Source organism: Dermacentor albipictus, chromosome 4 (assembly GCF_038994185.2).
Source record: "Dermacentor albipictus isolate Rhodes 1998 colony chromosome 4, USDA_Dalb.pri_finalv2, whole genome shotgun sequence".
Taxonomy (NCBI): Eukaryota; Metazoa; Arthropoda; class Arachnida; order Ixodida; family Ixodidae; genus Dermacentor; species Dermacentor albipictus.
The window spans coordinates 16,771,564-16,794,764 of NC_091824.1; the positions used below are offsets into that span (position 1 = coordinate 16,771,564).

Here is a 23,201-nt window from a genome sequence, read left to right on the forward strand (position 1 = left end):
CGGAACATTTCGTGTGTAATAGCGACGTCTTGACCTGAAATTAAAGGGGAATGATATTGGCACGGCAGTCGTGTGCGTCTCTATGCATTTCCATATGAAAGCCTATGCAGATATGAGCGAAATTTAAATAATTATTTTTGTACTAAGCCAAGGCCTGCTATGACTATGCCTTCAGTTCTTTTGGCTGACTCAATCGCTGTTGAGCTTGGCGGTAAGCGTTGATTATTCTAGTAAACTTTGTTTCTTTTTAGAATGCAAAATGCCCTTCTGTGGAAGGACAGTCGGCAGCTTTTCATCGTGTACACATTTTAGCTGCTAACTCGGCGTTCAATGCTCTGCATTTTTCTTTGCATCTCCTCAGCTAACCAGCCATGGCCTGACGATGCTAAAGTATTTCAGTCTTTTGAAAGTAAGCTGTTGCTTGCTAATTTGCTATTTTTAATTTCCAGCCACTGTTTGCAAGTTCGTGTTGTCTGAACTTATTTCTGGTGTCTTTTGTACGTCTATGGGGAAAACAGAGTATCAGGTACTTTTACCGGAAAGTGCGAGTTCTCTAGGCGTCCAGACATTCCTTCGGATGGCCGGCCTTGATCATGAAGTGGAAATGCGCCCCAACGTCGAGAGCATTTCGCCGTCAGGTAATGCAGCCAAATGCTGATGTGCAGAGGCCTTGTTACGCGTGGTTATTATGATGTGCCCTAAGCAGCTCTTTTTTTTTTTCTTCAGGAAATGTGCCGGTGCTCAAATGTGGGCCGTTTGTCATTGCCGAGATGGACCCCATCGTCGCGTTTGTTAATACGAAGGTAAGAGATTGTTTGAAACATTGTAGGAAGCTTGAGCGCGTCATTGTTATAAAGTCTATAGCCGATATGTCTCCGTCGATATAGATGAGTCGATATGTCTCATCGGTCAGTCGACCTTGAGCGAAAACACGTCGACGACACGAAAGGTACAAAAAAAAAAAAAGAATAGGCTACGAATCTTCGAACTTTAGTGGGATTCGAACCCGTTACCTTTTGTGTTAATGAAGACGAAGTTAACTCAGGGACAGTGTTAAGGCCACCCGCCGCGGTAGCTTAGCGGCTATGGTGTTGCGCTGCTAAGCACGAGGTCGCGGGATCGAATGCGGGCGGCATTCAACTATATTAGGCGCATTTCGATTATGGTGATATGCAAGAATGCCTGTGTCTCATGCATTAGGGTTACGTTAAAGATACACTGGTGGTCAAAATTAATCCGGAGACCGCCACTACGGCGTGCCTCATAATCAAATGGTGGTTTTGTTACGTTAAACCCGGAATTCAATATAGTTAATTCACTTGAACCCACGACCATCGGTGGAAGTCGAACCCACCATCTTTGGTAGTAAATAAGATGGAGTTAAGACACTTGAACCTACGACCATTGGAATTAAGAGGGATGACTAATGACCCCTTGAAATTGCTTAGTGTAGTTTTATACCCCAGTCACATGGGCACTTTCAATGTCCTTTGAACCAAAGATCTAAAGACAGGCACAGCAAAGGAGCCCTACTGAAAGGGAGCTTTGAGTCAAAGGAGTGCGCGTTCGTCCTTTGAAACCTCAAGGGAATACTCTCGAGCCTAGAGGGCGTCCGACAGCAGAAAAAATAATGTCTAAAAATATGGAAGTTAAATTTTTCCTCTTCAGAACAAGCTTATAAGTACTGAATACTATTACTAAAGTACTAATCACTTTCGGGACACCCGCAATCTCCATCATGAAAGCGCCGGTACAGCAGCACCGGCACGGTCTGTCGTCAGCAGCAACATTGACACAACACTGGTGCCATGTGTGGTTTGGTTCTTTGGTTAGCGGCTGCTAGGCATCCCAGTCTCCTCGGCTTTTTTCTGCGCATCTTCTTCCCTGGTCACTTTTGTTTTGTAGTTCTTTATATTACAGCGTTTACGCGTACCTACCGCTGCCTAGCCACAAGGAATGAAACAAAACAGTTGAAGCAAGGGCAACAACGAATAATCGACGCCAACATGCAGTGTACGAAGTGATACACAGGGTGGCCATCATTACTATAAATACATCAGTACTTCGTAACGTAATGCCTTTACTATGGGTGCATTTTCTTTTGATGTTTCTATGTATTAGGAAAAATAAATATTGCTGAATAATATGTGACAAATTTATTATAAGACGCATTTGGGCCATATTTTTTTATTGCTATCGAGGCGATGGCAGCGCTAAGGTTACGTTGCGGTTTCTGTTAAAAGCTTCAACGGAGACCATCTGGAGACCGTGTAGCACCGACACATATCCCTTGAACTAATGTGCCTTTGAAAGCTCAATGCTCCTTAACTTCTAAGGACCTTTGGCATGCTCGTGTGACTGGGGTATAAACAAACTACACTAAGCAATTTCAAGGGGATGACTAAGCAAATTAAGAATATGAGTAAGCGATTTAAGAGGATGAGTAAGCAAACTGAGGGGGATGTGTAAGTCATGTGTCCGCCTTTAATGCATTGGCTCCTGGGCTTTCCCCTTCAGGTCGTCCTGGGATAACATAAGAGACCATGTGATTTTTTTTTTTTTAGAGACTGTTTTTGCCATATAATTATGTCCTGTTTCTATGTAATTGTCAATGAACCTTGCTGCTTGAATGATAATATTTATTCACACAATGACAATCTATTCTCCATTAGCCAGAAGCAAGGCTGTGCAGGTAAGTGGAGTTTCTGCTTGACAGCGTGAAGAGGTCGAGGTGGCTATGCACATGTAAAAGCACCCATATAATTAAAGGAAAATTTGACATGTGCCTGAATGGGGCACAACCTTCAAAGAAGACTGATAAATTTCCCCCAAAATAAAGCTTCACAATTTAAAAAAAAAGAAAGGGGGAGATTGTCATGATTTGAGGGTCACTGGACCACATACCTAACTCAGTCATTGCACATGATCTAACTAGCAGACACTATTAATGACTGCAGTACCAGGGCATCGAACTGAAAAGTTTTGGGGTTCAGGTTCAGGGTAATACATTTTCCAGTTTGGTTTAGGTTTAGCTCCAGAGCAAAAATATAATGGGTTCATAATAGCTTAGAAATAAGGGGAAGGAAAAGTTCTAGAAGACATATTTTTTAGCTTGACTCACAAATTTATTTGATTAATAAAAGGATAATTTCTATCCTTACGTGATGCAGACTGGTGTATATCTCAAGGCAAGCAAGTGAACTGTTTTTTTGTTTTCGATGTCTGACAGGGGCTAATGTGTTATAAACATATTTGATGTGCATTGAAAACAAACAAAGAGAAAGGCACACAGACAAACATACGAGAGTGCTGAAGCAGCTGACATCTGATATTTACTGAAACTTCCCGTGCGCCTATATGTATACATCACTGTACAGTCACGTGATGCATCCTACCTGTCTTGCTGATGAGTTAAGAAGCAAATTTCTTTTGCCAACAACAAAATTCATGGTGTACTGACACACTTGACCCCTTAGCTGATTATGGCTTTCACCTCGTTGTTTCCATGCCTGTATTTATCTTTGTGGTAGCTGATTATGCTGCAGTTTGAAAACTGGTAAGCAACCACAGTTATTGCAATCTCTGTAGCATGCAATCTTTCATTTATGCTCTCTTAACTGATCACAGCAAAATAGAGAGTGAAGCATCAAGAGTGGCCTGTGCACGGTTCTCAAAACATGAGTTCATCCCAGTATCTCACGGGTCACCCATTTTCCTGTCATTGCAGGGCATTCAGCTCACCCAGAATTTGTCTGTGCAACAGAAGGCTGACATAAGGGCCTACATGTCCCTAATCAACACAGTGTTGGTCAATGCTGAGGTATGCCATTGTCGACACTTGCAAAAAAAAAAAACATGACTTTATTGTTGTTGCACAGCTTTTAGTCAAGCTGCCACAGAATGCATGTATGGTTGAATTTTGTAGAAGCAGAAATGTTGAGTTGGTTCATAATTTATAATATTTCTCTTACTTTCTATGAAATAGCATTATAGGCATTATTCGTGAGTGCTAAGCATTGTGGTTTATCACCAAAAGCACTTGGACAGAGAGACAAAGAAATTCTAGAGGGGAAAGGGGGTGGGGGTGGGGGGGAGCACCAGTAAACCATTTAATACTCCTTGCTCGATCTAAGCTGTATTGTGGCAGTAATGCCGTTGGACCTCAGACAATTAAACTAAAGAACCGCAAGTCAATGTATGAGTCGGCACGACTGCATGATTTAACAACAATGCAAGCTAAATAAATTTGAGTGTAGAAGGTCTACCATGTTACACAGGTAATGAGTTGCATTTTGCATGTGCAGGGTGTCCCACGTAACTTTAGCCAAAGATTAAAAATATGGAAATGCCACATAGCTGGACAGAACAAAGGTAATGTTGTTTGCCATCACTTGCAGATACTCAAGTTATTTTTTTCATTCCGCCTTATTAGACTATTAAATAATTAATCAACTTCTCAAATATTATAATTAGATTAAAAGTGTCAATTAAAAAATTGTAGAGTGACATGAAAAACTCCCAATACAGCTTTCTGTTTCTCAATACGTGCCACATAAAAGTGTTTTTCCAAGCGTGAAAGAAGCTAGCGAATACATGCAAAGTGCCAAGTGCACAATTTTCTCATTGACACTTTTCATCTAATTATAATATTTGAGAAGCATATTAATGATAAGGACTAATTATATAAGTAGGTTGAATGAAAAAAAGAATCTGAGTATTTCTAAGTGACGGCAAACAACATAGCCCAGGTTCTGTCCAGCTACATGGCATTCGCATATTTTTAAAATTTGGCTAAAGTTACGTGGGACACCCTGCACACACACACACACACCATTTCATAATGACGGCAGTGAGGGCAACGAACCCAGCACCAACCAAGCTCCACCATAGGCTAGTTGACCCAGGACCCTCCTGAGTGCCCCGCTTTGCCAAAAAGGCGTTACAGCAGGGAGGTTACAGACTTGAATAAAACAATTCTTCATCTATACAGCACACTTGTGTCTCTTGCAGCCGGTTCCAATCTCTAATAGTCATCACAAAAAAGGAATTGTAAAACATACTTGTCCATGCACAGTACTCTTTTCACTTTGTGTCGGTGGTCATTTCGACTGGATATGTAATACAAAAGGAAGGTGTACAATCAGTGCACTTTAGTGGTGCTGACATATGTGGTAGAGACTTGGAGACTGACAAAGAAGCTTGAGAACAAGTTAAGGTTGGACCGCGCAAGGAGTGATGGAACGGAGAATGCTAAACATAACATTAAGAGACAGAGAGTGGCTTGGTTCAAAGAGCAAACGGGTATCGCTGATATTCTAGTTGACGTTAAGAGAGCAAAATGGAACTGGGCACATCATGTAATGTGCAGGTTAGATAACTGTTGAACCATTAGCGTTACAGAATGGCTGCCAAGAGAAGGGAATCGCAGTCGAGGATGGCAGAATATTAGGTGGGGTGATGAAATTAGGAAATTCGTGGGTGCTAGTTAGAATCAGTTGGCGCAGGACAGAGGTAATTGGAGATCGCAGGGAAATGCCTTCGTCCTGCAGTGGACATGAAATGGGGTGATGATGATGATTTAATTGGGTTCATCAATGTACTTGTTACGACAATTCCAGTGTTACCATGAAAAACACACAAAAAAGTTCAAATGGAGTTGTTTTTTTTTTTCTTGTGCAATGAAAGTGATTCCCAACCCAATTTCATTTTCATAGCGGTACAGCTGTCTGTCTGCTTGTACTGTGCTATACCAAACCACTCATCTCTATTCTGAATGTTTTCGAGCTTATCTATGGACCTGGCCTGCATCGGATACCATGCAGAGCATGCATACTCCAATATCGGTCTCATACATGTGAGGTAGGCTGTGTTATTTAAATTCTGGGGTGGCCATCTTAGGATTGGGTCAGAAATGATTTGACTGGGTGAACGTGGCTTGTCCTGATCAATGGAGCTACATCAGCTGGTGTCACTGTAACTTCTGGCATACCCCAAGAATCTGTTTTGGGGCCATTGTTGTTTTTGGTTTATGATAATGATATTGTGCAAGGACTTCAGTGCAAAGTATGATTGTATGCAGATTGCATAATATTTAGAGATATTCAAAATGATCATAATGTTATTGCCTACAGAGTTATTTAATTAAATACTATTCCAGGCTGGTGCTCGAAGTTTGGCATCTCTTTAAACAATGCAACATGTCAGCTCATGTCTTTCTCCCATAAATGCCTCCCTGTGAGATGCGTTTATAATTTGAATTGACTGCCTCTTGAACAGGTTGAACATTACAAATATCTTGGGGTCTGCTTCTCAGAAAATTTGACCTGGAACAAACATATAGAATAGCTCACCTTAAAGTCATCAAGAATGCTCATTCTCATTTGACAAAATTTTCATCAAGCCCCCCAAAATGTAAAAGAGCAGCTTTACAAGAAACGTTCGCACAATACTCGAGCATACTTGCGTGGCTTGGGACCCTCGAACCTCTTAGATTATAGACAAACTTAAACGCTTTCAAAACCGCACTGCCATGTTTGTTTCTAGAAAAACAACTTCCACAGCAGTATTACATAAAGTAAAGAAAACCTTGGCTGGCAAACACTAGCACAACTCCCCTTAACAACAAAATTAGTACTTTTTTCCTAATTTACTCTGATCTCACTGGAATAAACAAGAACTTGCAAATTTTTTTGCCCCATTTCATTTCTTTGTGATGTGATCACGAGTTCAAACTTCTTGAAAAATGCTGTCACAGTGATGTTTCCGCAAATCATTTTTCACACTTACTTTAACACACTGGGTTAAGCTTTCTAAGAATATTGTTTAATGTAATATGTACTCACACTTTCAGTCGTTTTTATCGTGTAATTCTTCGTTGGTGCATATCATTGTGCTTTGTTCAATAAGCAATTCTTTTTGTGTGATGTGAATGCACCTGTCAACCTGTATGGCTTTTTCTTCTCATTGTTCTTTTTCTTTTTTTATGTTGCATTTGTGCCTTGCTGTCAGCTTTTCTTGCTTCTGTTTTTCTTTTCACTACAAATGCCCACCTCCACCCCCCTACAATAATGCACTTCTGGCGCTGCAGGTACTTGTATAAGTAAATAAATAAGTAAAGACATATAAAGCAAAGTGCTAGGTAATTTTCTAGAAGCGTAAAAACAATCAGTTTTTTCATACTTGGTGATTTCTTTTATCTGGAGAAATTCTTTAAAAAAGAAACTGTCATATCTAGGCTCTGCCATTCTTGTAGATAGGTATGTGACTAGGTGCACACTAGCAGAAAAAAAAGAAGATTTTGCTCATTAACTTTTTAACTACTAACTATAGTGTGCTTGCTTTAATTGTAGAATTGAAGCTGAGAGTAGTGAATTCATGTCTGTTTATAAAAAATTTTAAGACTTGGATCGCTTTCTAGATGCCTGTCCCCAAAATATGCTAAAGAATGCATTGGAATTCCAGTTAAGGCTATCCCGAATGGTTAGAGGCACACTTTTAGGAAAGTGCTAACTGGAACACCCATGTATAGCCCAACCCACTTGTAAGAATACTGGTCTTAAAAATATGTCTAATTTCAGAATGAAAAGCAGCATTACTGTTTGCTTTAGTATGTGTTCTATGGTAAAACAACCTGCTTTCTAGACCTTTTCATTGGGCGAGTAGGAAAGGGTGTGCAGTGAGCTCTTCCTCCTTTCTGGCTTGTGCGATCCGGCGCGGCACTGCTTGAAAGTGTCACTGTCGCATGCTGTGGAATGATTTGGAGATGTTTGAGCTCATACTTCTTGAAATTTACACAATGTTCGTTCATTCAAGGTCGTTGGGGAGCCAGTGTGTGTGCCTGTTGGTGCATAGGTAACTACAGTTTGCGGACTTGGGGGTGCAGACATGTGACGAGCATCGTCAGCTGCAGTGTGTGTATGTGTTGCGAACTATTTTGGGCATATCAGCTCCAATTCAATGAAGGGAACCAGCATTTGTGTATTGCCAGGAAATGGAAAATCTGCTCACTCTCTAATCGCTTGGCATAGGAACTGAAACATAACAGCACATGATCATCTACGGCCAACCTAAGGCAACTCCGAAACATCAAAAATTCGGACTTGATGGATATTCCGGACTTCATAAATTCACCATCAGGGTTCCTATAGAGCTATCGCATTTTCTCGACCAATTTTTAGGACCACTCAAAGCCAGAAGTTCGATTTTCCAGACAAAATTTGCCATGACGGACCAGCGCTAGGAGTCGGGGAGAACGGCATTTTGGATCTTGAGCTGCCCGACTAGCTTCGGATCGGACATGAAGTGGCTTAGATTGGTATAGTAATTTGATTAGCAAGTATAGGAGGCGTCCAGATCCATGCAGCGACGGTGGCGCCTGTTGTAAGAAACGCCGATCTTAAAGGCCATGCTTTTGCCTGTAGCCTGCGCCGGAAGCAATTTTGAGAGCCGGAAACTGATCATGCATGGCCAGTTTTGGACAGCACCTATGAACACCAGGTCATGCTAACAATAACCACCATCATCATCAGTTTTGCCTCGGTATCGTAGGGAGTGTCGCGCACGTTTTCGTCCTGCAGTGATCCGCCGGCTTTTATCCAGTACAGTGCAATTGAAATCATCGCCTGCCATCACTAGCCGCCGTACAACACATCATCGCTATTTTAGTGTGTAGTGACCGTTCATTCAGCGCAACGCTGACAAGTTTTGGACACCATGGCCCCTGCTCTTCACCTGCCTCCACCGAATGTGTTGAAGAAACATGGAAAATATTTCACCATGACGCTAGACAAGGAGGCCGCCATTATCAGGCTTATTGAGCAAGGACGGACCCAAGCCGACGTCGCGAAGGAGTTTAATATCTCCAAACAGACCTTGTCTGATTACGTGACAAACAAAGAAAAGATCTTGTCTGCAATCGACCAGTCGCACTGCAAAACTACGAAAAATTGCCGGAAAGGACAACATCGGAAGCTTGAAGAGGCCCTGCAGCTGTGGTTGAAAAGAGTCGTAGCAAAGAACGTCCCTGTTTTGAGCAACATGCTCAATCAGAAAGCCGAGATGCTTGCTTTAAAAGTGGGCGTTCAGGACTTCAAGTTCACCAATGGGTGGATCCGTGAGTTTAAGAAAAGACAGAATCTCTTTCAAGAAAGTTTGTGGGGAGAGCGGTGCCGTGGATCAATCTACTGTCATGGATTACCGGACAAGTAAGTTGAAGGCTCTGCTACAAGAGTATGCTCCTGCGGACATTTTCAGCTGTGAGGAGACAGGCCCCTATTCTTCTAAATCCTGCCGGACCATTCACTTTCCTTTACTAATGAGGCCTGCACTGGTGGGAAGCATAGTTAGGAGAGGGTAACTGTCATGGTTGAGGCAAATGCGGTTGGCACCGAGAAGCTGCCCCTTCTAGCAATAGGGAAGGCGAAAAACTTGCGTTGCTTTAAGGGTGTGGAGAACCTGCCTGTGTGGTACAGCAGCAATACAAAGGCCTGGATTACACAAAACTTGTTCGAAGATTATGTCCTCCGTCTGGACCGGATGTTTTAGCGCCAGAAGAGGCAAGTGTAATAGTCATAGACAACTGCGGGGCGCACGGCACCATAAGCGACCTGCAAGCTATTCATCTTGAATTCTTGCACATTTCAAGCCTAATAGACCTGAAATTACTATGATATGTCTATGCTAGCCACCTGTATGAGGCTGATGGCACTGCTCAGCACTAGCAATCACTGCGGCTGGGGAACCAGAATGATACATATATAAGCTATGTGCTTCAGCATAACCTTTTTTGTCCTGTAAAGCCGTTCTATACGAGAGGGATCGCATAAAAAGAATGCAACGGCTATTTGTGAGGACAAAATTTCTGTAATACAAGTAAGTGCATTGTAGAGAATGGGATGAACAAAACTGGAAAGAAAATTCGGTTATCCTCTTTCTGAAAAGAGAGAGGGAGAAAACAGGCTTACGCCGCAATAAGACTTCACATGGTCATGCCGCACAATGTTTATAGATCTATAAACGTTGATGTCACATGCTTGGACCATGCACTATATAGAGCAAAGATATCTATAATCCAGCATCCACCACTGCTTCGGACGCTCGCGCAGTTATTAAACAGTCACTTTGCTGTACAAGTGCAATTCACCCTGTAAGGTGCGCTGTTATTACTAACCAAAGCTATTTTATTCATGGGTGGAAGCCACGTCCACCGAACCAAGTAGTCACGTAATGTAATCTGCTGCTAACAGTTTGAACTTTTCTCATAGTATAACGGCACAGCTTCTACCAAAGCAGAACAGTGCCCACGCTGTTACGATTGTCGTGTATGTTTCATTGCTCCTAAACCGCAGCTTAGAACTGAAGGAGAATACTGCTGTAAGGTCACATTAATAAATGGAATTTTCAGAAATACACAATTGATCTCTGAGGCTGATTGTAGGCTCAAACACGCATGCACACATCGCGCTGCTTGCTCTGTCCGCCTCAACGCCAGCAGAAATCTGGCCATGCCGACCTAAACCGCTTCAGTACGTGTCACAGAACCCTTTTCCATCTAGAAGATGCCATGTCACACTAAATAGACCGTGCGACCGCAACACAAATGCCAAAAACCAGCGCTGTGCGTATACCTGACATACAGGACGGAGCGCTCAACCAAGCCAGCATACCAACTGCTGATAGATGGCACCACTGCGTATGCAATATGGTGGCGCCCATGAAAAAATGGTCTATAGAATGTTTCCGAGCCATGTCATTGGTTATAAGAATGGGTGCGGTTGCTGTGAGCCAGTTTCGAAAGCAAAAAGCTGTGTGGGTTGCCTGTGAAAGCTCAAGGGCTCGAGCCTCAGCAATGACAACTATGGTGGCAACACGATAGTGCAGCATGCCTCGGTTGGGGTTTTGCAGGAGGCCATAGATAATTGAATCTATATGGAGCTTCATTTTCGCAAAGGATTTGTCACTATGCTATGTGGTGCACTTAGATGGGTATTTCACGGACTTTTTCAGTAAGTGACTCCTTTTAATACTGAACCTACCGTCACTCTCCATCTTTACAAGCCTTCAAAAAATTTACTTTTTTAAGTGACACAGATACATTTATATTTCAATATACTTAAAGGACATTAAACATTGCAGACAGCTACCAAAAATGCTTGGTAATATTTCTTAACAGGGAATGATTTGATCATATATTTCAATGAGAAGGAGGTATGTACTTTAACCCTTGAGGCCTGCACTTTATGAGCTATAGCATTTCTTTGACTACCTACCAAGCGAAAATTTATCATCTCGCACTGATAAATGAAGGAGCGCCAAGAGTGTAGTGGATAGTTGAAAGCTGGATGTCAAATTTTGATAAGAGGCATTGATGTCATAGTGATAGAGCTAGTTGGACCCTCCACGACTTACATAAGAAGAAAGATTCGTGACCGATTTGTGGGTCATGACCTGCAGTTTGAGAAACACTGACTTAGATGCTCTAGAGGAAATGTCGGCAAGCTTTGTGTGAAGTATGCAAAGCTGACAAATTATGGCCTTTCTCTGAAACAGTGAAAGTTGCATGCTTCTCTTTAGATTAGAACGTTTATAGGGGTTCTGAACCAGCCATCAGCTTTGGTGAAAAAACGCATTCTGTGAATAGCATACTATGCTGCAAGCATCTCAGCCAAATTTTGTAGTCGTGCACGCCGCATGGAGCTCGCAAGCGGAGCGCAGTCATCTTTTTCTTAAACACTCCCTTTTCAATGGAAGCCTTCTCCTTACTCTCTTTGGGCACTGTGTTTCGTCATATAGCATATTCCCATAGGCAGCCACATATTGGAATATCAGTCAAAAAGGGTGTTTGGATCAGTGCACTTCTTCCTACTTATGCTGTGTATATTTATTGATGCAGCTTAATAAACAGGCTGACGTAAGTGAAAATCTGGTTTCAAATTTGCTCGGCCACGGCTGCCTGCATAGGAACTAAACTTTGGCCAGACTGCTTATTGGTGTTGTAGCCATTGCGTCTCACAAATTTTGATTACTTTTTAACAGTCAATTAGCCTCGCACCATGCTAAACTTAAGACCAGACCACACGCACGCTTACCAGCATGCACTCACACCTGGTCGCACCTGACTAGATGCCTTAGCAGACTTCGCCTCATGTTGAGCTGTTGACAGCATTTCCAGGTGTGCAAGTTGGATGTGGCTACTATCCATCGGTCATGCTCTTGTGCAGGATAAAGCCGGTCCGTGCCATGTAGCGTGACCGGACTGGCGCATATGAGTGCGAGCATGCACTCAAGCCCTGTTGGGCATAAAGCAAACGTTGCGCATTCGCACTACAGTTGCACGTAGCTGCGGTCTGCTATGTAGCGGAGATACCGCAGCTGCCGCAGGGTGCCACAATGGGTCTGCTCGCTGAGCACACTGTGGCTTGCTGAGGACAGTCGCATTTGGTGCATCGTAGGCGCCAAAATCGGAAATAGTGGCTTCTACATGAACATGCAAAATCAAATCAATGCCAGGCTGTGGGCACACGCAGCTCCACCGTAGCCTTTGACTATTGATTGCCAATAATTCTGCTTCTGCTGAATGCAGTGAATCATCAAAACTGAGAGCTGGGCAAGTTGGTGTGATTCCATCTTTACAAAAAACTGAGCAAAAAAGACGTGGACGAGCAAACAAATGACTGACATGGGCGTCTTTTTCACGCAGTTCTTTCTTAGTATTCTGAAGTAGTCTAGCTTAACTTCAGATGTATTTTTCGGCTTTAAATCTTTCCTTACATTTTTTTTTCACATATATTTATTAGAAGAATTATGTTATAAAAATGTTGGTTGGTTGGTAGTAGCATATTCTTATTAGTTAGATTGTATTTTGTAAAAAGTCGTATATCTCAGAAATGCTGCTAGCTATAGAATTTCTCAGGGTGTCTAGTGACCTGAAAAACCTGGGAATGTCAAGGGAAATTTTGAGCACCTAGAAAAGTTGGGGAATTTTTTATTTTAGTGAGTAAGGTCATGGAAAATTACAGATTAAACTGCCCAAGTTGCAAATTCATGTAGATTAGTTGCCCGCAAAGTTATTAGGCTCTTTGCAGCAGTGTATGGCAGCTTTCTTGCTCAAGGATGTTGCTTTTCGATCGGCATAATAAAGAAATTCATTCTTAAATTATGTGCAGCGCTTGCTTGTGGTTCAACGTGAGTGCAAGCTTAGCCCCTGCATGCTTTGCAAAATAGCTTGAGGTTCTATCTCAGCGCAGATGTTTATACACAGGGCTTGTTGTATGCATCTTGTGAGCATCTTGTATGCTGCTTTGAAGAATATGGACAGTGACACGTAGGGTGCACACCAGGGACGAACCGACGGCTTTAGTTCGTTGCCGAGCAGTATTTTTTTATTTTTTCTTCCGGATGGGATGATGCTGCGTAGTGGCTGCATTGTGGGCAACTACAGATACAGACATTGTGAATGAAGTAAGGGGCTGGACGTAGCATAAGCCTGAACTACAGAACTGCCACGACTGCTGCATTAATGTATTTTGTTGCACCATTAAAGATTGGTTGTGTTAACGTGTCTTTACTGGCTGCTGCTGGGCAGCTGTGGGGCATAAACCAAACCTGCCACAATGATGTAAGTTTCTGCTGCACCGCAGGAAAAGGCCCATTCTCTTGAAGAAATGCCTGTATACAGCATACTCCAAGTGCTGTATAAAGCATAGTTTGAAAATGCACTAGGAAGAACCATGTTGCAGTGGGGTGAAAGCCACATGCCTAGCACTCCTGAGCACTTTTGTGAAGGAAGAAATGCTGTTGCCCCTTGAATTGCTCACCAAACTAAAGCCTGTCTCACATGTAAGCGATTTTGGCCTAGAAATGGAGCGGCGGCTGTCGCGGGAACCATCCTCCTCGCCCAGAACATGTTTTAGAGCGAAACGTCTACTACGCCATGTCTCGCAAGGTCATTCATTGTGTTGCAATGACCTTGAGCCGCTGGAGTGCAAGTGTGGCAGATGTGATGTCATGCCACGTGATCTGCTGTGGAGAGGCGTCGCAGCTGTGCTTGCTCGGAACCTTGCCGCTGCAATTCCGGATGACTACGCAAGGGTTAAAGGGCTAAATATAGTCCAATGTAGCGTGACTCCGCACACGTGTTACGTCACATTGGCGAGAACAAGAGTGTCTATAGTTCGACCGACGGTTTGATGCACAGGTGCAGCCAACGTAACCGGACGCAGGCAGCATGCTCCGACGCCCCCGACATTGAGCGACGCTCGCCTGCGTGCCAATAATGTCAGACTATAAACATGCCTTTAATGGCTGATTCGCCGGTGCTTGGTCGCTCAATCTCGCCATGGATGACACGCTGACTGGGCCGTCATTGCATGCGCTTCAGCGAAAGCGACAGGCTGAATTCAATCATCCAGTAGATATAGCTAGACAGCAGGCTGTGAAATCTCAAGCAAAGGCAAAGTTGCCTGCTGACACGCCAGAGCAAAGGGAGGCCATATCAGCACGTTATAGAGAAGCTTACCAAGCGCGAAAGCATGCCAAGATCGCAGCTACTGCAACTGCTGCCGTTGTTCAGCAACACAAACAACAAGAAGAAGGAGACGAAGCCACGGATTCAAGCAATGATGCCCTCAACAAAAGTTTGACGAACCACACCCTCTGGCTGTCGGCAAGCTCTACTGCGACGGCCAGGTTTTGCTGCGACTTCGTGGACAACCCGTTTGGCAGCATGTGCAATGTGTGTGAACGACTTTGGCCTAACTTTAATGAAACACTGTGTGCATAGTCTTTGCAAAACCCAACCAAACAGACCTTTCGCTTTTAATAACTAGGTTTACAAGAGTTAAACCTCAGCCAATTTTTTCAAGCAGCGTGCACACTGCTGCTGTCAGGATCGGAATGTTTGTAAAATCTTGTGAGTGGCGACAGTGGTGACCAATGGTGAGATGCCCGTGAGCACTGACATGAGGAGCATGGGACAGGGGTGGTGTCGGCTCACGGAGGAACTCGCACACTCGAGCTGGCAACCATCTCCTTGCAGATGAGAGCCAGCCGTGAAACAGTTGATGGAAGCTTCCATTCACATGCTAAATGGGCTGTGCATGGTTGGGCTTTCCTTACTTTTGCATTCTTTTGTTCGTGGTGGGGCTCACATAGACACGGACACAGGGGATGAAATTGCAGTCCATGTTTCTCTTTTGTGGTGCGCGCAGCTGTTCTTTTTTCTCTTTCACTGTATAGTCGTGCATGCTCAAGGTCTGATTTTGTGTTTCTTTGGTTAAAACCTACCCTAGATCTACTAGAAACAAGAGACTGCTGCCCTTCTGCTCGGATGCCTCGAGGAGAGAAGGGGACGTGAGGTTAATTAAAAATTAGCAAAGCCTAGTCACACGGATGCTTGCATTCTTGTGGCCTGGATGGCAGCTGGAATGCCTGGCGGCATTTGAGAATGAGTGCTGCTGACAGACCCCTTTTGTATTTGTTTGACGCAAAATTTTAATACTGTCCTCTCCAGCTACTCTAGCTGCCTGCAGTTGGGGAAGGCTTTAGAACAGAAACTGACACTGGAGTTAACATGGGTAATAATGACAGTATTTTACACAAACCAGTGAAGAACTGAGGCCGCTCTTGGAGAACAACAAAATCTGCATCTCACATGTTCTGAGACATATATAAGTGAAGCTCCAGCACTACTTCCTCCATTGAGCATTATGAAAGGAAGGCACTCAATCCATGATGAAGACAAAATCGAAGCCATGAGTGAAGCCTTCAGTTGGTGGTGAAAATGTTGGATGATCCCATTGGATATCGGGTGGTAAGAGGTAGTCTTGATGCAATTGACGCCAAGGAGCAGAGATAGATAGGCGAACAATGTTGAGTCGAATTGACGACCACAGTTGGTCGTAATGGTGGAAGGGATACCACAGCAGCTAATGCAGAGTGTAAGGAGTGCTAGAGCTATCGACTCTGTCGTTATGTCTAGGAAGGGCATTGCTTCAGACCATCTGGTGAACGTGTCAGTGCAAGTTAACAGGCAGTGATGGTTCCCACAGGGAGGAAAGGCGCTGATAATATCGATGTGCAGATTGCTGAAGTGGGTGTTTATGGACGGGAATGTGCCAAGGGGAGTTGAGTGTAGTGATGCACTTAAGACTGTTGGCACTTGAGGGACATGCGTGGCCAGTGATGAACGTCTACGTTGGTACTAGGCCACACATAGTGAGAAGTGATGAGTCGCTGTGTTGCATGAATGCCAGGATGAGCCAAAGAATGGAGGGCATCAAAAACGACCTGGTGGTATGGCGCGAGGCATGTGGAGATGAGGACGTCCGGTCAACATACCGCAAACGAGGGGCAAGTCGCAGTCAGGGAGCAAAACATCTTCAAATGCCAGAGAGGTGCCTTTTGTGCGAAGCAGCTCGAGCTTGGCGTCAATGCTGTGGGTGGCAGCCATGGCCGTGAAGTCCATTGGCAACGACGTTGGATTTTCTGCTGACGTGACAAATGTCACTGGTGTATTGAGAAATGTAGGCGAGTTGCCCGAGTTTGTGAGGAGCATAGGAGGTGCTGCTGTATGCTAAGGCAAAATGCTTTCTTATACAGTTCTGTCTTGCATGGAAGTTCTCGTACCTTGAGCGCATGATCCACGCGTTGTGATCGGTAATGAGGCGGCATTATATATTTGTCCCTTTCTATACCAATTGTACCGTAGAATATGGAATGGAAAAGCTTCAGTCGCAGCCTTCTGCATCGTACCTCCAAGGTATCCCATTTAAGCTCTTCCTTAGCACTCGTAACGCTGAAATTAACTTTATATTGACCTGACACGTACCGCACACCTAGATTCTGTACCCTCTCAAGTTTATTAATGTCACGTGCCGTCGGAGGGTCCCACACTACACAGGCGTACTCAAGGACGGACCTTACGTACGTCTTGTATAGCAGCTCTCGTGTAGACGTGCTGAATGCCCTGGAGTTCCTACGAAGAAAACCTAACATTTTCCCTGCCTTAGCGGTTACATAGTTAACCTGTTTCTGCCATGATAATTCTGGGGTGTACCAAACACCTAGGTATTTAAACTGTGTTACTTTAGCTATTAACTTGTTATTCAAGGTGTAAGAGAAATTTATAAAGTTCTTCTTTCGAGTGAATGTCATGTTGACTGTTTTGGTTAGGTTTATCTGCAGGCGCCATTTAGTTCATCATTTACTAATTAGATTGAGGTCTTCCTGAATCAGACTGGCATCATCCATGTTTTTAGTCACCCTATATAACAAGCAGTCATCTGCAAACAGCCTTAGCTGCGATGTAAGACCTTCGCCAATATCATTGATATACAATAAAAAAAGTAAAGGCCCCAGGACGGAGCCCTGGGGTACACCGGATGTAACTGCTTGCGGGCGCGACAACCCCATTTACAACCACGACCTGCCGGCACAGGGTAAGATATTCTTTAACCCATGCGACAACCTGCGGGTGAATTTTATATTTATGCATTTTTTCTATGAGCAATGAATGGGGTACCGTGTCGAAAGCCTTTCTGAAATCGAGGAAGATACATTCAACTGAAAGCCGTTTATCCAAAGCAGAAGCAATATCATTTGTGAATTCTAACAACTGTGTAATACAAGAAAACCCCCTTACAAAATCCGTGTTGGGAGGACGTAATCACAGAATTAGTATTGAAATGAGCTTCAATGCTCGTGAATAGAATATGCTCTAGTATTTTACATGCGATGGATGTCAATGATATTGGACGATAGTTTGAAACATCGCTTCTAGGGCCAGACTTATGAACAGGGACCACAATACATGTTTTCCAGTCATCAGGCAGGGAGGCTTCGAGCAGCGACTTGTCAAAAATTAATTTCAAGTACTTAGAAAGCGGTTCAGCGCATGACTTGAACAGGAAGTTTGGTAACTCATCGGCACCACAGGCTTTAGAAGTGTCGAGCCCTCGAAGCAACGATTGGATGCCACGCATATTGATTACAACATCATTCATGTCACTTGTTTCAAGCAGCATTAGCTCATCCGCAGAAGGCATTGTTGCAGGAGTGAAAACGGAACAAAAGTAGGCGTTGAAGCATTCTGCTTTGTGAGTGTCGTCATGAACTGTGACATCACCGGACACGAGAGAAGGAATATTTACTACATCCTTTCCGTTCTTTTTCACATGTCTCCAAAATTCTTTTGGTTTATCTTTTAATTGTGATTGAATAGTTTTTGAATAACTGTCTTTATCAGTGCATGTTGCTTCTTTAACCTCTCGAGTTATTTCTTTCAGTTTTTCCGCGGTTTCTTTTGCTGTTGTTCTGCAAAAGGCTCGATAAATTCTCTGCCTTTTTTGCGCGAGTTGGCGCATCCTTTTCGTAAACCAAGGTTTGTTTCTGCTTCTTCGCGTCGTCAGTACCCAAGATGGGACAAACCGCTCACATAGTTCCAGTATCTTTTGCTTCAATAACCGCCACAACTGTTTCACATTCCTACAGTCGGCTTCTGTTTCAAACACAATAAAATAGGCGTCCAATGCTTGATGAATGCAATCTAGATCTGCTTTTTCATAATTGTACACTCTTCTGTTAACATGGGTTGTGGTTTTAACATAGGCTAGTGACATCGTCGACACGACAGCCTGGTAGTCACTTATACCAGGAATCACGAGTGTTGAATACACAAGATCAGGTCGATTCATTAGCAGCAAGTCCAGAATATTGTTTCCCCGCGTTGGTGAGAGGACCAGTGGGTGCAGTGCATACAGATTCACCATATCCATCATTTCTGTATTGCTTATTCCAGTAGCTGTGATACTATTCGATGTATCCCATTTAATATCCGGTAAATTGAAGTCACCCCCAATTACCATGGTATCCGCATGCACTGCATCAATTATGCCTTGAAAACAGGTGAGAACGTCTGGTGATACATTTGGAGGACGATAAAAGCTACATATTGTAATGATCATACGATTCAGAAGTTCTAGTTTGCATAATATGGCTTCACATATGCCAACATCCACTTGAATCTGAGAAGACCTTATGCTGTTATCTATTAGTATAAATACACCTCCTCCATGACAATTTCTATCCTTTCTGTAGCAGGTGTATCCTGTTAGAAATACCTCCTGATCACTAATGTTTGGCTGTAACCAGGATTTTGTGCCAAGAATGACTGAAGGCTTTATTGCGTCTATAAGCGCATACAATTCATCTTTTTTATTTTTTATACTCTTACAATTGAGTAAATGAAAAGTAAGGTTAACAGCGCTAGACTGGCATCGTCACTTCTGTGAGGTTGCCTGCATTGTTACATCGTTGCAAACAAACTTCTGCCAGCTCAAAAATAGGTAATCATACCCAAGGGTAGCCTTAACACCGTCCTGTTTATGCACCTTTGCATAGTCCCATAAAATCTTTCTTTTCCTTCGCATTGCTTCCAAAAAGTCTTCAGAAATAGCGATTGCAGTACCCTTTAACTTTTTTGCGTTACTTAGCACGAGCTGTTTTTCTTTAAACGAGGCAAATTTTGCAATAATAGGTCTACTCTTCCCAGCGTGAAAGCGTCCTAACCAGTGAGCCCTTTCTATTTCAACAGTGGAAATTCCCAACTTCGAAGAACATATATCCAAGACCTGTCTCTCAGAGTCGACATTTGTCTCATTAGCCTGCTGGTCGGGTATGCCATGAAAAATTAGATTGCCCCTTCTACTACGGTTCTCAAGATCATCAACCTTTGACGTTAAAGACCTCAAAGCTCGACCCTGAGTCTTTTATTGTTGGGCGCACTTAGTCACGGACGATTTTATTTCATCAACTTTGGTTAACATTGCTTCAAGAGATTTGATACGACCACCTGCCGTGGTTGCTCAGTGGCTACGGTGTTAGGCTGCTGAGCACAAGGTGAGAGGGAGCGAATCCCGGCCATGGCGGCCGCATTTAGATGGGGGCGAAATGCGAAAGCACCCGTGTACTTAAATTTAGGTGCACGTTAAAGAACCCCAGGTGGTCGAAATTTCCGGAGTCCTCCACTACGGCGTGCCTCATAATCAGGAAGTGGTTTTGACACGTAAAACCCCATAATTAATTAATTAGATTTGATACGACCACCTAGTTCGTCTATAGCGAGCCTATTTGCAGCCTGTACAGATTCAATACTGTTCAATTTCTCCTTAATCAAATTCTGGCCTGCCAAGAGCTGCTGCAAGGTCCCCTCAGTTGAAGGTCCGGGATTCAATTTGACGTTGCCACATAATATTAAAAGCAGCAAATAAAATGAGAAGCGGCGAAACAGGCGAAGCTGTTTCCTTGAACGGTGTTGCGTACATGAGTGCGACAGAACACAGTGAAACAATTTCTGGGGTGAAACCGGCAAGCTAAACAACGGAAAACAATAAGAGGATTCCTTATTACCAACCTGCATAAGCAGTAGAAACATCGTGAAGTGCACTGTTGCCGCCATGCCGGTTTCACGCCCCGTCGGTGCACTGAAGAGAGCTGCTTTATGAAGCAGACTGATACCGTCCAGCCGGTAATCACTCAATTGGTTGTTGGCAAGAACCGCACATGCGCCAAAATCCGGATCGTCAGCCGATGTCATCCCGCTGTCGTCATCAAGTGCCATGTCGTATTCAAGGGTTGTCGGCGCTCGTACTCCTTGCGAAATGGCTCCCTCCAACGTTGGAAGAAACGCCGGTGTTTTCCTGGCACATTGTCGCGTAGAAAAAGTGCCAGCGACCTGCATAAGCAGTAGAAACATCGTGAAGTGCACTGTTGCCGCCATGCCGGTTTCACGCCCCGTCGGTGCACTGAAGAGAGCTGCTTTATGAAGCAGACTGATACCGTCCAGTATGAAATCGACAAGCGAATGAAATGCCCTTATAAATTTATCGTGGGCATGCCAGTGCCTTGAGATGCTTGGCATGTTTCGATTTGGCCACCTGGACAAACTCAGTCATTGCAATTAATAGCAATTGTGCATGTTTGCGGCATCTTTTGCACTTCGAAGAGTACAGATTGCACTGAAACTTACGACAATAAGATTTATATAGCGTAATATACAGAGCCACAAAAACGTCTGAATCCACAAATGCGAAGATCAGGCAAATCCATGTGCTTCCCATCATTCGTATGGTGGTACGACTGCAGCGCCAGAGTTCCCTTTAGTAATTATTGTATGAAACTCTATGACCAAGTGTATTCTTCTTTGCTGCTGGTGTAAATTTGTAAATTGTGAAAACATTGTTTTTCTAAATGTTTAAAATCTTTTACACTTGGTTACAGCAATATTAGCTCTTTGTTTTGCTGGTTAAATTCTGCGCCACCTGGTGGCTGGACCGTGCAGAACGATCTGGCCGCTCAGGTATGTCTATGCTAAAGCTCTTTTGTCACAGCAATAGCAGTATGGAGGGGCTTTAGTTATGAAATGAAATGAAAGTTTATTTTCCATCTTGTAAGGTACAGATCTTGTAAGATACAGATGGAGGGGTGGAGGAAAAAAAGCTGTCCATTGAACAGCTTGACAAGTCCCCCATCCCTCATTTGGGCAGAGGCAGCATCACATTCTTTCATTCAAATATACACATTTATACCGTACATACATAATTTTGCACATCATATACATTACTCAAGAAGTCACGAAGATCATCAAAGAAAAATATACATATAATGGTCATAGAAGTATTACAAATCAATCGCGTACATCAGCCGGAGCTCATTGAGAGAGGAAGAGAACAGATTGAAACCAACCGAATTGTAATAGTTTAGGAGTGTGGGTAATGTATACCTCAGACACTGTTTCCCATAGTTTGACCGTGGTGTCGGTACTGCCCAGTCTTCGAAGTGTCTTGTGCTATATAGTGGTGGTCTAGTTTGCAATTGGGCGAGTTTATGTAGATTAAAAATATTCTTATAGACTTCTGCCTTATAGACACGACTTAATCGATATTTGTACAAATTATACGCTGGAATTACACCGGTGTTCATGAAGAAAGTTATTGTCGATTCAGTGTAGGGAGCATTATATGTATGTCGGAGATATTTTTTCTGTACTAAGTAAATATGCTCTAGATTGCTTGTTGTCGTGTTTCCCCACACTAACTGACAATAGTTCAAGTGTGAATAAAAAAGGGAATTATATAGCAACAGTTTGATGTGCGTAGGAAGAATGTACCTTAATCGGCCTATTACACCTGTTATTTGGCTCAGTTTGATTACAACATTTTTGACATGATTATCCCAAGACATGTTCGCGGAAAAGACGACACCCAGACATTTGAAATTTTCGACTATTTGAATACTGCACGAGTTTAATTTAATATCTTGATGCAGAGGTACATGTTTATTTTTCGGCTTAAATATAACTGCTTTCGTTTTGCTCTCATTTACCTTCATTAGATTAAGTTTCGACCATTCCTCTAAGGATTTCATTGTACTGTTACATTGTTTAATGAGAGTATGGATGTCATTCCCTGCGAAAAAAATACTGGTGTCATCTGCATAGATGATAAATCTTGCCTGAGGGTTTATGTTGACGATATCGTTAATATAAATATTAAAAAGTATAGGGCCTAAAATGCCTGGGGCACTCCGCTATGGACAGACCTGGCTTTTGAAGTAAAAGTATCTATTTTAACAACTTGGGCTCTGTTGGAAAGGTAGGATCGAGCCCACCCATCCATCAAAACACCCAGCTCGCCTGTGGTTACTGGAATACCAAACACGCTCGGTGCTGTGACAGAATGCTTGCAGTGCATGCTGCTTCAATAGCTCTCGCTTGGGATCGACTGCCATGCAGCTTGGCAGAGAGGTTGGAGATGCTTCGCATGCTGGTTCCAAGACAACTGGTGCAGAGCCAGTTAAGGCAGAGCTTAGCCCAAATCACTTGGTGAATGATTTGAGGAGAAAAAGCATGCCTATGGAGGAGAGTAACTTGCAATCTTCCGTCGCTCTCTTAATATGAGACACGTCACACAAATTGTTGTGCAAATCTTTTACTGTAGCTGCAGCCTACGTGTCTACAAAATTTGTCCACACTGTTTCAGGAACCCTTTAACACCAAGCAAAAAAATTTAATTAACTGCAGTCAAATTAATGCAATTCTACTGTGCCTAGATTTTTCATGTTGCCAGTGTAAGCGGAAAAATTTCCCCCAAGTTTTCTTCTGGAATGCTCCATTTTTTGGACGTCTGGAAAAAATTGTGTTGTGAAAA

General features: G+C 43.2%; 1 protein-coding gene and 1 long non-coding RNA gene across 4 annotated transcripts in view; one reads left to right on the top strand and one right to left on the bottom strand.

The window, feature by feature from the left end:
* The first annotated feature begins 34 nt into the window (after positions 1 to 34).
* LOC135917209 (metaxin-2-like) overlaps positions 35 to 23,201 on the top strand; it is an 88,072-nt gene continuing 64,905 nt past the window's right edge. The window contains exons 1-5 of one of the 3 annotated variants that reach the window (XM_065450741.2): positions 35 to 211; positions 362 to 409; positions 519 to 638; positions 727 to 803; positions 3,728 to 3,820. In XM_065450741.2, coding sequence (XP_065306813.1) covers positions 160 to 211; positions 362 to 409; positions 519 to 638; positions 727 to 803; positions 3,728 to 3,820 — 390 coding nt within the window. In that variant the 5' untranslated portion in view covers positions 35 to 159. The remainder of the gene's footprint in view (positions 212 to 361; positions 410 to 518; positions 639 to 726; positions 804 to 3,727; positions 3,821 to 23,201) is intronic. The other 2 variants (XM_065450759.1, XM_065450735.1) reach the window with 2 other exon arrangements.
* The window catches only part of LOC135917230 (uncharacterized), a 77,564-nt gene continuing 74,775 nt past the window's right edge, over positions 20,413 to 23,201 (bottom strand). The window contains exon 3 of the long non-coding RNA XR_010569234.1: positions 20,413 to 20,728. This is a non-coding gene — a long non-coding RNA (uncharacterized lncRNA). The remainder of the gene's footprint in view (positions 20,729 to 23,201) is intronic.